The 15,692-nt window shown below is 51.0% G+C and overlaps 5 protein-coding genes across 5 annotated transcripts; 3 read left to right on the plus strand and 2 right to left on the minus strand.

The window, feature by feature from the left end:
- Nucleotides 1-1,839: 1,839 nt before the first annotated feature.
- N7477_004044 (uncharacterized protein) lies at nucleotides 1,840-2,202 on the plus strand (the record flags this gene model as incomplete). The annotated part of the gene is made up of 1 exon (XM_056965707.1): nucleotides 1,840-2,202. One exon carries the CDS (start codon nucleotides 1,840-1,842, stop codon nucleotides 2,200-2,202), a length of 363 nt encoding a protein of 120 aa, XP_056825660.1.
- A 736-nt stretch (nucleotides 2,203-2,938) lies between these two features.
- Nucleotides 2,939-6,369, minus strand: N7477_004045 (tetratricopeptide repeat protein; the record flags this gene model as incomplete). The annotated part of the gene is made up of 6 exons (XM_056965708.1): nucleotides 2,939-3,328; nucleotides 3,376-3,797; nucleotides 3,849-4,064; nucleotides 4,118-4,928; nucleotides 4,982-6,008; nucleotides 6,062-6,369. 6 exons carry the CDS (start codon nucleotides 6,367-6,369, stop codon nucleotides 2,939-2,941), a joined length of 3,174 nt encoding a protein of 1,057 aa, XP_056825661.1.
- A 748-nt stretch (nucleotides 6,370-7,117) lies between these two features.
- On the plus strand, nucleotides 7,118-9,050 carry N7477_004046 (RNA-binding protein VTS1; the record flags this gene model as incomplete). The annotated part of the gene is made up of 3 exons (XM_056965709.1): nucleotides 7,118-7,622; nucleotides 7,687-8,942; nucleotides 8,994-9,050. The coding sequence occupies 3 exons, from the start codon at nucleotides 7,118-7,120 to the stop codon at nucleotides 9,048-9,050; spliced, it is 1,818 nt and encodes a 605-aa protein (XP_056825662.1).
- A 650-nt stretch (nucleotides 9,051-9,700) lies between these two features.
- N7477_004047 (EMC6 family protein) lies at nucleotides 9,701-10,302 on the plus strand (the record flags this gene model as incomplete). Its single annotated transcript, XM_056965710.1, has 2 exons — nucleotides 9,701-9,775; nucleotides 9,922-10,302. 2 exons carry the CDS (start codon nucleotides 9,701-9,703, stop codon nucleotides 10,300-10,302), a joined length of 456 nt encoding a protein of 151 aa, XP_056825663.1.
- Nucleotides 10,303-10,959: 657 nt separating this feature from the next.
- Nucleotides 10,960-13,534, minus strand: N7477_004048 (SLC26/SulP family anion transporter; the record flags this gene model as incomplete). The annotated part of the gene is made up of 2 exons (XM_056965711.1): nucleotides 10,960-13,035; nucleotides 13,091-13,534. 2 exons carry the CDS (start codon nucleotides 13,532-13,534, stop codon nucleotides 10,960-10,962), a joined length of 2,520 nt encoding a protein of 839 aa, XP_056825664.1.
- Between the last annotated feature and the right edge of the window lie 2,158 nt (nucleotides 13,535-15,692).

The following is a 15,692-nucleotide window of genomic DNA, read 5'->3' on the forward strand; positions in this document are numbered from 1 at the left end:
CTAGATACCTGGTCATCGCTTGATTGACGAGTCTTGAATTTTGTCCTTTTGTTTGTCAAGTTTCGCATTTTGCCTATCCCGGGTCCTATCACGACACTCACGACTGCCGACTGCTTTATTGGCTATATTGCGTTGAACAGTGTTTTTGTATTATATATTCCTTAATGATTGTACGATTACAATGAATTTTTGAGCGACTCCTTAAACTTTCAACTACGTGTGCTTTCCTGCGTCATTGTACATGTTCATTCAACGGGCGGGGGCTGATCTCAACGCCCACAGCACGATGACATCAGCTTCCGATGTGACAGGGAGCTAATAGCAGATTAACCGGGGCCGCTAATGCAGTCTGTCATGTAAGATGCTGTCATTCATATATGGACGGTGATCTTAGGACCGGGCAAATTGAAGGTTAAGTGTTCCTATTATGGACGCGTTTGTTCCAACGTTTGATCCTCGAAAGGTTGGTGGTGGCTACTTCGCTTTGACTACACTGCTTGGTCTGTCTATTACTGCGTATCCTGCGTTCTCTTCCTTGACTTTTTCTTTCTATGTGGCGGAGCACCGACAACATTTGACCAATTTGACGGTCTACTTTTGTCATTTTCCCCATACGCAGCTCCAGCGCACCTTGTGAGAAGTCCGGGTCAAGCTTTGAGTGAGGCCAGGTCCTTAATTGGTATATTGCTCGAATGTTTTATCATCTAACCAAGACTACGGATGGTGGAGAATCGCTGTCGCTAGATGATTCGAACGAGAGAAGCCCGATCCCAACAAGTGTGGACACATTTTGTCGTTTAGATGCGTGTGCATGGATCCCGAAGATGTGGCCATCGAGGAGGGCGTGATCGAAGCTGAATCTAAGAGGCAGACAGGACTTATCCTGGAGGCTCTCTATGCACCTGCAATCTTCAGAAGCTAGAAAAAAAATGTTTTAGGCATGGGTTTTTGGTAAAAATGATCATGAGGAATGAGACTCCGCGAAATTTTTCATACGACCTCCGAGGTAGACTTGTCGGGTTATTATTGCTGACTATAATAAACAAATCAATTTTGTAATCCCCAATATGTCCGACACTGCCAACCTTCATGATAGATCTGCTCAATGGAGTCTAATCGGAATTCACTATATTGAAGAACTAGTTCTTGGGCCCTTGCAGAACTCAGCATTCTCACGGCAAATTAATCAATTCATGGTGCCGCTAGTCGTCACCTTGAACATACTAGCTCTCTCATATACTAGCGGGCTCAGTTACTACCAAGTCGATAGTTTGGCCCAAATAGAAGCTCCCCATTTCTGATATGCCTCATTTGTATGCTGCATGATATTTCTCATCAAATAAGATTATCATGTCTCTCGAATCATACTTCACTATTTGCGATTCGAAGAACCACAGTGTCAGCATTCTGCCCCAATTTGAGTACATTGCGAAGATTGACTGAATAATGAAGAGGACGTGTTTTTTCAGTCGTGGAGCCATTGCGCGTCACCCTATTTGGTCCAAGATCTAGGAACTTAAAAAGAAGGTATTACCGCAGATTTCTACATGAGTTTATTGACAGGATCCAACCGTGGAAAGCATGAACCTTCAAAGGCTACTTAGATCACGCGGCCTCAATAATCATTCATACGCCCTGCATTGGTCATCACAAGTAATACACCTATTTATCTTGCCACTACAATTTCAATTGTCTCCCAACCAACTTAATCGTTACCGCCTGCTGGCCCCGTCGGCTTTGGTCAGAGTTTCTCCTTTGTGTTTGGGAACGATAACGTTCGGGACCGCCGCTCGAGAGCGATACGGTGAGTGCAGTAAGGACACCGCATATTCTTTGCCCATGGCGGAAACCTTCCTTGATACTGCGAATGTCCACCGAGAGAAGCAGTGCGAGACTTGGCTTGGTGAACGGCTGGTCTCAAGAAACAATCGCGATCAGATGGTCATTGCCACCAAATACACCGGCTATCAGGACCACCACAAGGGTCAAATCCAGGACGATTTCGGTGGAAATGGAACAAAGTCTACGCACGTCTCGCTGGTGGCGTCACTTCGGAAACTTCAGACCATCTATTGGACCATCCATTGGTGGGATGACACGGTGTCTGTTCCGGAGCTTGTGCATGCTCTGAATGATTTGGTCACTTCTAGGGAGGTTCTGTATCTCGAAGTCTCTGACACTCCCGCTTTGATGATTGCTTAAGTCAACCAACATGCACACGATCATGGATTGTGCCAATCCATGGTGTATCACGGAATGTGATATGCAGGCATGCGCGACTTTGAGAGGGAGACTATTCCCATATGTCGTGATGAAGAAATGATCTATATCCCTACAGTATGCGGGCTGGAGATTCAAATTTGCATAGTTTGTAGTGTTTAATTTTCAACGATAAAACATGAACTAGCATCATTGGTCTAGTGGTAGAATTCGTCGTTGCCATCGACGAGGCCCGTGTTCGATTCACGGATGATGCACAACAAATTTCTTTTTTTTTTTTTTTTCTTTGGGTTCTCCACCCTACCTACGTCTCCGGCATCATCATTCTTTATTCATAGAATATTGTTCGATGGGATTCTTGTATGGCTCAAGCATTCACCGAAATTCCTCCCTAGGTTAGAATCGTGGATAGCTTCAGACTTGCGCCCGTGCTAGGGCCTCTCTTTGCACTAATATACGATAGTTTCTAGGTAGACTCAATTTTGGACGATACAGAGCGAATCTATCGGTGAACTCGTTGATAGTTGCGTACTTGGCCTGGTCTACATACCCATAGGCTCTACCAAAGATGAAGCTTTTTCATCTGATAGCAAGTCTACTTCGAGAACTTTTTTTTTGTTCATATCGTACAAATGAACCCATCATAGTCGAGAATATCATACACATTATTTGCGAAAAATACAGAGCACCGAATCAAGCCTTCGGTGCTAGGTATGTTTCAGATGACAAGCCACTTGTCTGTCACATCTTTTGCAAGCTTTGCATTGCCAGCAAGTACGTGCAAAGTTTGAAGAGCAAAAGCAGCTTCGTGAGAGAAATCCTCGACAAATTGACTGAATCGAGCCTGGTCTGCTTCGCCCATCACCACATCAGTGCCATCGAATTTTTGTTGGGCATGTTTCTGAATATCATCGCCCAGCTTGAGCACCTTGTTGTAGGCCTCGATGGCCAGATGAGTCAATCCAAGGCCATGGTACACACGCGCAAAGTTGAACTCCATCTCTTGGCGCTCTTGAAGAAGTGACCCAGGTTTTTCTCGGACGCGGCGATATTCATCCATAAAAGAAAGACCCTGCATGATAAGGAAATGCCGATTCTCAGATTGTCGCTTGAACGAGTGGTTTAAGTAAGAGAGAGAGCAATAGAGAGAAGAACACCGGGGTTCTGGTCGTCCAAGGCGTATGCACGGAAAAAGTAATTCAAAGCAGGGTAGAAACTGCCTCCGGAGTAAAGCATGTGGCCGTAAAGAACAAGCAGAGCGGCATCCAATTCTCCTGCTGGAATGGGTTCGCCTTTTTCGTCACGAGTCGAAAGAGAGGCACGCTCCTTCCAGATAGTATTTCGAGTATGGTTGGGCCGCCCGCAAGATTCTGGTAGAGTGTAATCCATCGCCTTGATCTGGCGTAGCATGAATTTCATGCTTGCTGAATTATTGAAGATCGTCTTCCTTCGATTGTTAGAAAAGCTGCTCAACATCGCAAAGATCCGATAAGTGTCGGTAATGAATTGGTACTCCTTGACGAACCAACGCGCCTGGTCTAAGAGTGTCTCTTCATCATGAGCTCTGATTGCACAAGCTGCGCGGGAATTAGCAAGATATTGCCGGAACCACGATAGAGAGAACCTACTGAACCAGCAAACATGGACCAACTGCTTTTTGGCTTTGACATTGTGCCAAATATTGGCATGATCAGCAGCTTCGAGGGTTTCATATGCTTCCTCGTGCTCACCCTGATCAGTCACAAGGAGAGCATATTGGAGGAAGATGTCAAGCCACTCGTCAAAAGAAATCCCATGGTAGTCGGTCGGGACAATGTCATTCAAAGGTTCTTCGGTCGATTCACCTGCGCCATTGTGTCATTTCAAAGCCTATTGAAAAACTTCGAGCGTGACCTACCACCCATGGATTTCTGCAAGCGCCCTGCCATCTCTTCCATTTCGCTCATCATGGTCATATCTTTTCCTTTGCCCGATTTTCGTTGTGCGTCGCTGGTATATCCTCGAAATTCCATTGTGCGCGCGATAGGATAGAAACTACGATTGGCTTTGAAATCTCGCAGCAGCGCATCGGCAATATCAAGCCAGTCGTCAATGGCTTCTGTGTCGCCTTGCTTGATCAGTGGCTCCAGCTGCTGCATTTTGTTGTACAGAAACTGGATATTTTCCGTCCGACTACCTTCTCCGTCGAATGACCTCCTCCGGCCACCGGCTGCTGCTGCCGTAAATGCAAGTCCATCAGTAGGTCTGGGTGCAATCGGTCTAGCTGCTACAGCCCCAATTCTGAACTCATCAGCCAACTGCTCAAGTCTGTTGTCCTTTCTTCGTCGACGAGTCCTCGTCTCTTGACGCCCAATGAGAACAGCTTCGTTTACGAACTTGAAGGCCTGCTCGCTCATCCCGAGGCTCTCATACAGTTTCGCTAGCTCCACGCGGGACTCCATATTCTTTGAGTCATGCTCGGCAACAGTTAGGTAGCAAGTCTCTGCATCCTCCACCTTTCCCAGCTGTGTATAACAATCAGCCATGGCCATGAAATAGCTGATGTCTGCATATTCGGTGGTTTCTTGAATCGGGGTATAGAAACGGAGGGCTTCGTCCAGCAATCCGAATTCTTTGAGGGCATCTGCGACCTCGCGGAACAGGTCACCATAATCAAAGATTCGAGCGCCTTCTGATGTATCGTCTGGGTTCAGCCATTCAAAATGGTGCTACGAGAGGGTCAGTAGATGCAAGCGAATGCTGATGATATGATGAAACTCACCAGAGCTTCATTGTGATGTCTTTCACCCATCTTCAAGCGGAACAGACCCATCTTGATTCGAAGCTCAAGCGGAAGTCCAAGACCGTAGGCATCCCGAGGCCACTGGCCAGGAATGAATCCATCAGTCTTGATACGACGTGGTGAGTCTTCCGGGTCCCATTCCCGGTCGTCATCCTCAAAATCATCCCACATCTCATCATCCTTGCGGCCGAGAAGCCATCTTGCAAGTGCTTTTAGAGCATGGAGGCCTTCATCGGGTTGGCCAATGTAGCCGAAAAGTTCGGCGTAGATGTTGACATCGGACCAGCCAAAATCCCGTACTTTCTCCGGATCACACGTCAAGTAGTAGTCAACACTTTCTGTCCAATGCTCGATTGCCCTTGGCACATCGTTCAGGTCAATATAGATCTCCGCCAAGGATCGAAGGGCCCTAGGACTGTTTGGCTGGTCCTTCAGAATCCGCTCATACTCAGCAGCGGCACGACCGTTGTACCCGAGCTCGCGATAGACTGCCGCTCTCTGATATCGGACATTGTAGCTCTTGGGGCTGATTTCAATCACGCGACTATAACAGTAAATGACGTCGTTCAGAGCGCTTTGCCGATCTTCACCTGCACGCTCCAACAAAAGCCGAGCCACCTTCATCCACACTGAAGGGACTTTCGGTCGAGTATGCGCACCGTTCCACAGAGCCGCCAAGGCTTTGTCTTTCTGACCTTGAGCGAGAAAGATTTCTGACAGCAACGAATGAGCCGTAAACATCTCTGGATTGACTTGAATAGCTTGCATCACCAACTCGGTGGCACGCTCGTAATCACCATCGATGAAGGCCTCAGTGGCCCCAGAATGATACATCTTGAATTCTGGACCGGGTTCCAACGGCTTACGAGGGCCCCTTTTGATGCCTTTACCGCCACGGGCGCCCCAACGGCCAGAGAAGCGGCCTCCTCCTCGTCGGCGACGCCGCCGCGCCCCAGCTGAATCTTCATCATCATCTTCAGGAGGCTCATCGTCTTCCTCATCCCCGCTGGCATCGCCGTCAGTATTGACATGAATTTCCTGTGCTACAAAAGTGCGCACCTCTCATTATCTTCTTCCGTGTACACAAATTCAGAATCTGAGTTTTCTTCACTCAGGCCCGGAGGTCGGACTTGACTCTCTTCTGATAGCTCATCGGCCGAGAAATTTTGCTGGGCTTCGGATTCTGGCTGTGGTTCGTCTTCGGGCAATAAGCCTCCATACAAACGAGGATCAATCACCGATGAATCAAGGCTAACGGTGTTTGATTGTTGGCCCTGCCATGGGTAGTGCAGAGTCTCATCAATATCGGGGTATGCAGATCCCTCCGCCACTGAGGACGAGTCGACGGGAAATTCCCAGTCTGCCATGATGAAAAGCCAGGGTCGGCAAGACCACTCAGATCATGAAGAGTCAATGCGCTTATCTGAGTAGGGCGCTACAATGGTCGACAATGATCAATCGGGGTTTATCTGCGTGACGAACTAGGCCGTTGAGACCATGGCCCAGACCGTCTTAGGCGAGAGAAAAGAAGCGCGTTTCAGATGCAGCCCCAATTATTCATAGTAACAGCTCCACCGACTAAAGAGATAAATCGAATCCAGCTTGGGCTCAGGAACAGATAGCAGAAAGAGGTTCAGGCTGGAATGTCGTAGTCGAATTCACTTTCATTCCCGGAACCCGTGACCCTGAAACTGAAAAGCCTCTTCGCGGCCGCACTTGCTTTTCTTTCTTCCCCCTCCTACTTCCACCACCCTACCCCCCCCCCTTTCCTTTCTTCTAGGGGATCCTCTCGGCTTGTTGTGTTTGACACACTATTGCCTTCAGGTCCTGACTTTCCTTCGTTCGGGTCTTATACGCCGCGGCCCCCTCGTCCTCGAGTCTTCGTCGAAATTCGCGGTGCAGCCACTGGACTGGTCTGTGCCTTCGTTGACGCCTAAACTCGAGATTCTAGGCCTCGCTGTGTTGTCTGGCACCGAAATTTATCTAGGTCCTTTGGTCAGGTTTTCTTTGCTTCTATTTTGTTACGCAAACTCAGCAGGTGCTGCAGGTGTTTTGCAGTAATCTTTTCCTCCACTGTATTTACTATTCGCCTTTCACTTATCTCGCCTTTGAACCATGGCCAGTCATATCATCGGCAACCGCAACAGCACTCCGGAGGCTGTCCCGAACTCCACTCTGCGTCCTCCCTCGTCCGCTCGCAATCTCGGTTCTCACCAACTGCGAGCGTCCGCTGACATGTCCGGATTTCCCTCCCCGCTGTCCTCCCGCAGCATGCGTCCCTCATCAGAGGTTTTCTTCAGCCAGCAGACTCAAGGTCAGAACAGTACGGAGGATGCAATGGATCGGGCAGCTCAGCAGTGGCTGGCGGACATTGACCAGTACGAGACAACGCTGGAGGAGATGGCAGCCGCAACGCTCGATCAAGACTTCAAAGATGAACTCAGTGCCATCGAGCAATGGTTCCGTGTCCTGAGCGAGGCGGAGCGGACCGCGGCCCTGTATGCTCTGTTGCAGCAGACAACCCAAGTGCAGATTCGCTTCTTCATCCAGGTGTTGCAGCAGATGTCCCAGGGCCACCCTATGTCGGGGCTTCTTTCCCCGGCTAACTTTGGTGAAAAGGGTATGCCCTCTGCTTATTTTCCTTGCGTACCAACAACTTCAGCTAACGTAATTTCGTCGTTTAGATGCCATGTCAAGCCGCTTGAGCGATGCCATGTCGAAACTCAACATGGACAGCTCACGGAGTTCTTTGGGCCGGCCCCCGCCATCCCCAGGCGCTAAGCGCAACTCGGGACTCGATCCCTCTACAATTAATGCGATGTTCCCTGATGCTGCTGCTGCAATTGCGAAGAAGAAGGCGGAATTCACTCAACAGACCGGCAATGCCCCTCCCTCGAACCGCAACAGTGCCGTCTTCGACCGCACCTCGTTCGTTGCCCCCACCATCTCGGCTCCCGATAATAGCGATCTGGGCCAGCCTCCGTCATCTCCTTGGGCTCAGCGCGGTGGCCTTTCGGACACTCAGCCTCCCATTGCCCGGCCCAAGTCTTCTTCGGGTCACCATCCTATGGGCCAATTTAATCAGTCGTCCTCTGGCATGCGTTCCCCTCTTCCTCAGAATGCTACGATGCCGGCTCCCGACATCGAGCCTCCGCTTCTCTCGCCTTACAATGTTGGAAACCACAGCTGGGCCTCGATGACCAACACTCCAATGACGGCCACTTTTGGTCAGCAACAAAACAACCAGAACACCCAGGCGGATATGGTTGCTAATGCGACCGCAATGAAGTTGGCAGCTTTGTCCACGGTCAACAACCGCATTGCACTGGATGATGCTCGGAAGTACCGCCGTGCCCGCTCCAACGATGGCCATGGCAAGAACTCGGCTGGTCACCCCAGCCTTTCCCAGGGCTTGGCTAGTCCAGGCCTGTCCGGATCCATGGCCGGCCAGCTGTTGAATGCTCAGCAACTTGCCGCTCTGCAGGCTCAGCAGCAGGCAGCCATGGTGGGTCGGCGATCTCGCCCAGCGTCTCCCGGCATTGCCATGCAAGGAGGCGGACTCGGCCCCATGGGATTCACGTCCCCGCAAAACAACGGATTTTTAGCCGCGTATGACCCGAACAATCCGCTGATGGGCAACGGACTGAGTTCGCTGGGTATCAGCCAGTTCGGTCTCGGTGGTGAAGGGTATCTGTCTGATCATTCGGAGGTCACTCGCGGACGTTCGCCGCGCGGTCGTCGTGGAAGCTCTAAGCCTCCGGAGGATCCCACCGACCCGGCTCTTCTGAAGGACATCCCCAGCTGGCTGCGATCCCTTCGTTTGCACAAGTATACCGACCACCTGAAGGATCTCCAGTGGACGGAGCTGGTTGAACTGGACGACAAGGCCCTGGAGGACCGCGGAGTCAATGCACTGGGTGCACGGAACAAAATGCTAAAGGTAAGGGATTCGCACCATTTCGGGTCATTTCATCACTAACAAAACGATTAGGTCTTCGAGCAGGTTCGAGAAGCCCGTGCTGATGGCAAGCTCGAGAATCTCCCTTGATCTTGATCTCGTCTGCATGTGAGCATGGCATGGCGAGCTGGTTTTCCGAATCAGCGAATCCACTGCCCAAGCGATTTCATGGAATTGAATTTTCTTCAATTTCCACATATCATGTGTGATTTGGTTTTCTTTTTTTTTTCTCTTTTTCATTCTTCATTCTTCCTCATTCGTTCTGTGATCTTTGTTCACCTTAATACGATGGATGTGGGATTCGACATGTATCAAACGCAGTGATGTCAAGAAACGGAATCATGAGGCGACTTCGGGCTACTGAACATTGAAAAGGGTTAATTGTAGATATACACAATTATGTTCCCATTGCAAATCATTCTACTTCGTAGATTCTCCTGGTATGTCTAGTATCTATATGTGTCTATAGCTCAAGGTGGCATCGGCTCATAATGTGGTCCGTGCCCTTCTAGAAACCCGCGCCCGAACCTCCGACCTCGTTTCTCCGCCCGTCGTACGAGTCTCGCTACGACGTCTCTCAATCTTCAATTGCCCATTGTCAGAGTTGCCCGGGGAGACATCAACCGTGCATTACCTGTCCTATTCAGGCACACAGTCCTTGGAAGTATAACTCGAACCAAAGAAGACTGCGACAGCAATCAACCCCCAAAAGCAAGCCCAGTGCCAAACAGACCTTCAATATGGCACCAACAAAGCAGGAGCTCTCCCTGCTCATCCACCCCCTCGTCCCCGAAGCTGTCCAGCACAACAACCGCGTACGTCTGCTCTTCTCCACACCCTCTCAGCAACTCCTCCCGTCCCCCCCCCCCCCCCCGGGGGCCCCCCCCTCCGCCACCTCCCTAACTGCACTCGTCAGACCAAGACCAAGACCAAGACCAAGACTAAGACTAAGAAATAACAGGTTCTCTCCTCCCTCCACAGCCTAACAGCCTTCCTCCTCGGCCTATCCGCCGGAATTCTCGCCCTCCAATCAACAGCCGGCTTCGCCTTCTACTTCGCCGGCACTGTCTTAGTATCAGGCCTCTTCCACCTCGTCCTCCTTTCCCGCTCTGGCGGCGCCGGCGCCGGTGCCTTCTTCCCTGGCGCGGGTGGTGAGATCGAGGGCTCGGTCCAGATGAGCAGGAGTGGGGCTGTGAGGATGGATCTGGGATTGGGTGGGAAGGGGGGCTATATTCTTAGAAAGGGTGCTTGGAGGGATGTTTGGTTTGGCGGTGGTGTTGTTAGTGAGGCATTGAGTGGGTTTGTGCTTGGGTGGGCTGGTGTTGGAGGTGTCTTGAGGTGATTTGTCTTGTTTGCGACTCGATTTTGGTGGCATGGTATGGAATGGTATGATGTTGGATGGACTGGGTGGGTTTATGGCATTTGTTGATACTGTTGGTGTCTTCATGGTGGCATGGCATGATTTCGTGGTGGTGAATTGCTTTATCTATGTTCTGCACATGTGGGATGTCTAGCTGTATTTATCAATGCCAGAGCTACATTTCTCGGTGGAATTCCCATCGGTAGGCTGTATCGATGACTGTGACTCTTTTATAGGCTTTGCATGAGTAACGAGTCAAAATGATGAGGATGGTTGAATGATGTAAAATTCATGCATTTGTTAGCGAAGCAGACTTCTTCGGCTTTCTAATGAAGGAGATTCAAGTTGGAGTTGATTACGGTGGTTAGAAGGGATGGTCAAAAATGTTCAATGCGATCTATATAGGTTGAGGGTATCTCAGCGATTCAAGCAAGCCAGTATGTAATTTGGCCCGAACCCCGGGCGCCGAGGTCGTATATGTGAACTTCCCGAAACCAAGAATGACGAAACCAAGAATGGGAAGAAAGAAAAATAATAATTATATCAACAGGTCATATCAGGTCATGCCAAGTGGCCTCCAAACCAGGGACGGTCCACAGTGGAATCAAAGAACATATGCGTATGCTAGAGAAGAGTGCTTCACATATGTGGGATCTCGTCTGACGAGTTGGCGACTGCACTTTGCAGAGCGCTCGTCAGATCGATGTGGAAGAAGGGTCGATTCATGCCCTGCACGAGTGCCACCTTGCGTCGGCTGCGGTATGCTTTGCTGTCTGTCAGGTCGCGGGAAAGCTTGTCCTCGTGGATAGAGTCGCTGGAGTCGGACGAGGTGGTCTCGACGCGATGTGACTCGCGGGCGGTGGCAGTGGATCCATTCTTCAGGCCGGTCTCCACGTCTTCGTGTTGATCATTGTGGTGCAGGCTATGCTCGCGCTGGTTGTTGACCATCTCGGCCAGGGCGGCAGCGGACGAGCTGCCCTCGATCTCAGCCACGCTGAAGATGGGCTTCCAGCGGTGGAAACCGTCATTAGAGGTAGGTGTGGGGTATCCAAATCCAGCGGCGGCGAGACCACGCTTTGTCCAGCGATTGTTGATATGGGCGAAGTGCCACTGCACTGTTCGAGGCGAAGCGTACAAGTCCAGCTGGTTCCGCACATCGATCAGGTTTTGAATCGAAGTCACGTCCACGTTGTTGACGGAGGAGAAATCGAGAATAACGGCTTGAAGGAGTGGACGGGTGTCCACGGTCTCGTCTTCAGTCTTGCTACCAGCGTCGTTCCAAGGACGATCACCACGTCTCTTGAAGGCGTGGGGATTGGTGCGGCGAGTGGCGCGGAAGATTGTTTGAACCAAATTATCAGTGTAATGGTTGGCGTTGGGATAGTTGAAGCCCTCGGAGAATCGGTAGATGAAGATTCCAGGAAGGGGCTGCTCAACCTCAATGTCGGGGTTGGAGCCATCGGTGTGGTTGATAGGCAAGAATATGGACCGATGAGCATGATCGTCGTGCTGAGCAGGATCCTTGTGATTTCCGAGAGAACCGTACTTTCCATCGCTGTCCAAAAGGTGGTCTCCAACGACCGAGTGGATGGTCACACGTCCAAGGAACTGACCGCGGGCCTTGGCCACACGGAAGAGGAGGACGGCCACGGACACACAGATCGTGCAGTAGATACCGTCCTCAATTGAGGAGAAGACGGTCACAATGACACCAATGAAAAAGATCAGGGCATCGAAAGGAGAGACGCGCCAGAACTGGTAAACGGTATTGGGGTGGGTAATCAGATCACCCACGGCGTGGATAATAACACCGGAGAGAGAGGCCTTGGGAATATAGAAGAACAGGGCGGGCAGGGCATAGATGGCCAACAGCACCACGACAGCGGTGATGCAACCACCCAGAGGTGTCCGCACACCAGCCTTGGACTTGATGGCAGTACGAGAGAAGGATCCGGTCGCGGGATAGGCACCCAGGAAGGGACCAAGCAGATTGGTAACACCGATACCGACAAATTCCTGGGAGGGATCGATAGTGTAGTTGTTCACCCGGCCGAACGACTTGGCAATAGCAATGTGCTCAATTAGAAGAACAATGACGGCAGCTGGGAGCTGGCTGAGGAAAGCTTTGATGATCTTGGGGTCCATGGTCGGCACAGCGGCCTCCTGGAAACCACGCGGCACGGTTCCAAGCAGAGAAAACATCGGATTGTCCTTGCGGTGTAGGTTCACGGCGGCACTGATCATGGTGTAGAAGAGTATGACAAAGACAGTTCGCAGAGTCGATGCGAAAAACCAGATCTTAGCGCGCTGCGGTTGCTTCTTCGCGGCGTAGGTGCATCCAAAACGGATGATATACAACATCGCACAGGCCGTGACACCCATGGCGGCATCAATGGTCGAGCTGGGTAAGTACTTCAAGGTATTGATGATCACCATGTAAGTCGCACCACGGGTGGAGAATTTGGCAGTCTCACCCAGCATGGTAGAGACCTGGCCGGAACAAATGCTGAGCGCAGAGCCGGTCATGAAGGCGGAAATGGCGGGAAGAGGAATGAAATCGACGATGAAACCGAGTCTGAGCAGGCCCATGGCGGTGACAATACCACCTAGAATGACAGCGAGGCAGGACGCAATGACATGACCGGGGACTTCGGGGTACTGCTCCTGGACCTGGAGGACAATTGTGCCGGTCAGCGTAGACATGACGGCCACGGGCTGGGGTCGGTTAGCACATTGCATTTGAAATTCAGATAAAGATACTGAAACTTACTCCGATGGTAATGTCCTTGGATGTTGCAAAGAACCAATAGACCAAAACACCCATAAAGGACGAATACAGACCATACTGTACGGGCAGCTCGGCCAACTTGGCGTAGGCCATACCCTGAGGTACGACGACGGCACCGACGGTGATACCGGCAACCATATCACCGAAGAGCCATTGCATATTGTACCGCCCAATCCAGTTCAGGAAAGGGAACAGACTGATGAGGTAGTCGACGAGTTGACGACCGGACGGAGTGATCTCGCGGATCCATTCGATGCTGGTCGGCTCAGGTTCATTATAAGAGTAAGTGTCGACGGTGCCGACAGAGAAGGCGGACTCGCCGCGAGTGACCGGGTCCGTGGAGCCAAGGGGATCTCTATAGGCGACTTTGATACCAAGGCCCTTGGCGATGCTGTTGCCAATTTTGGCGGCCTTTCCACTCGCCATGATCAATCACGAGCGGGTCTGCAGTGTCGCGTCTGACGAGGTTGAATGACAGATAGCTTTCAATCGATCTCCAATTGAGGGTAGCACAAAAACGGGATGGCGACGACGCAAAGATACAGAGGTGAAAAGAAGCTTAATAGACGAAGCCCATTGTGCCAGCCAAAAAAAAAAAGACAGGGAGAGGACTGTGGAGGCGTGCGTGATATATGGAGTATATGGCGTGATATCGAAGTATGCAAGCTCCCCAGATCTCACTCAACTTCAAATGCACAGGTGCAGCGGGCTGAGGTTAAGGAAGAGGAAGGGTGAAGTGGACGTAGGAAGCCATAAGAATGAAACGCAGACGGTGTCCCACCGATGATCGCACTTCCAGGATATTCCCCGGGATCCACCCGGGCCCTTTCACGACGAGTCTGGAAACGATAACATTACGAACGTGGAAGTGGTTTACGCCGAGGGTCGAACCTAATGATTCCGACTCACGAACAACCTCTCTATATTCCTCCTTGTGATCGTATCACTATTCCTGCATTTCCCATTCCCCACGTCCCTTATTTTTTTCTTTTGTTCCAACTTTTCCTTTTTTTTTTTTCATATTTTCACTATCAAAGAAGCTCAAATCCGGGATCTCCAGTGACATAAGCATAAGCGTACCGCCAAGGGCATGACGAATCAACGCTCCACGCGGGCAACAGACGATCAAAGCAAAACTGGGGCAGACCCGCCTTCTCCCCCAATCACATCCCTTCCCGATGGTGAAATCGACCACGACGATGGTGACAGAGTCAACCAACTTCCCTCTGGTCTGCACCTGGGCCTATGGGTGCCAGGCCCCTCCTACCTAAACCCCTCGAAGTTTTGCCTCCCTCTCAAATCCTGCATTTAGCTTCGGGGTTCGGGCTTTGGGCTTCCAGCTTCCTAGGCGGGGGCCCCTCGTATGTCTGTCCCAGGGACGGAAAGGTATACGCTGGCCTTCCCATCTCCACTCGGTTCTAGGTCCGCTGCCGCGTCCCCAGTCCGCGTCGACTCAGCAGGTCCGCTCTTGGCAGGGGCTTCTCATGCGCCCTACTCTTTTCTGTTAAGCGGGTAAATGGCCAGAGTTAGTCCCCTATACCGTTCATATACTGTGTCGCTATACGAAGAATCGGCTTTGCACCGGTCCACCCTGCGACTGTCCGTTCTTGGAAGCCGTGATCAGCACAGTTTTGCACTTCCTGTCACAGCGAGGGATCACCGCTCCGTGCGCAATCCTTTGGAGCCTGCGCAACGGGTGTGGCAGGCCAACGGGGCCTCTGAAGTACGACGGGACTGGCTGTGGTCTGCACGTACCTTGCCACGCCATCCAGATCAGAATCACGTCATGGAGCTGATCACGGCCCATAATTTTTAAAACAGTCTCCGAGCTTTGCATATCAGATCTTGACTTCTGAATCCACCGTTCTTTCGAGAAATTGCTTCGTAAAGCTAGTCTATTTTTGTCATCCCCAGTCTAACACGTTCCATCCAGGACTGGGTGAGTGTCCCTCGGAGAACAGTACCACCTGTAGATCCGATGTGCCATTCACGTCGCCCTGTTCACCTTCGCAACGTGGTTGATAAAATCCTCTTTTCTTGTTACTTCTTCCATTTCCCCCCTCCTCCTTTAGGTGACTTTGGCGTTCTCATGCGGATGATCTGATTTGACCTGGCCCACGATACCATCTAGACTCCAGCACAATACTGTGGCACAGCCGCTCGATGCACTCCCCATACAAGAATACAGGGACTATTCCGGAGGAAACTATTGCCTTCCCTGAGCCTATGTGCGCATGATGTCAGCCCTCCTGGGCACAGATCCGAGATGGATATGCAGGGCACGAACAACGTGCTTGGCGAACCTAATCGCTTCAATCCCATTCGTCATGATTTGTCCTCACTTTCCTCGTTACACGATAGCTCTGTGTCCGAGGCTGTGTTTGCCGAATGGGTCTGTTGACCGCTGGTCTGCGGCTGATGGAACCGCGGATGGGTATCATCGGATGTAATGGGTGATGAGAATCCCACCCGATAGGCGTCTGTTTCCTGGAAATACTCTTAGACACCCATGATAGACAGGGAGTCGCTGCGATAATTGATTTAGACTCTGCACTAATTGCCAATACACGTGTTGGGACAAAAG

This window comes from Penicillium maclennaniae, assembly GCF_028827695.1.
Source record: "Penicillium maclennaniae strain IBT 15551 chromosome Unknown utg000003l:1.0-5670915.0:1.0-5674809.0, whole genome shotgun sequence".
NCBI lineage: Eukaryota > Fungi > Ascomycota > Eurotiomycetes > Eurotiales > Aspergillaceae > Penicillium > Penicillium maclennaniae.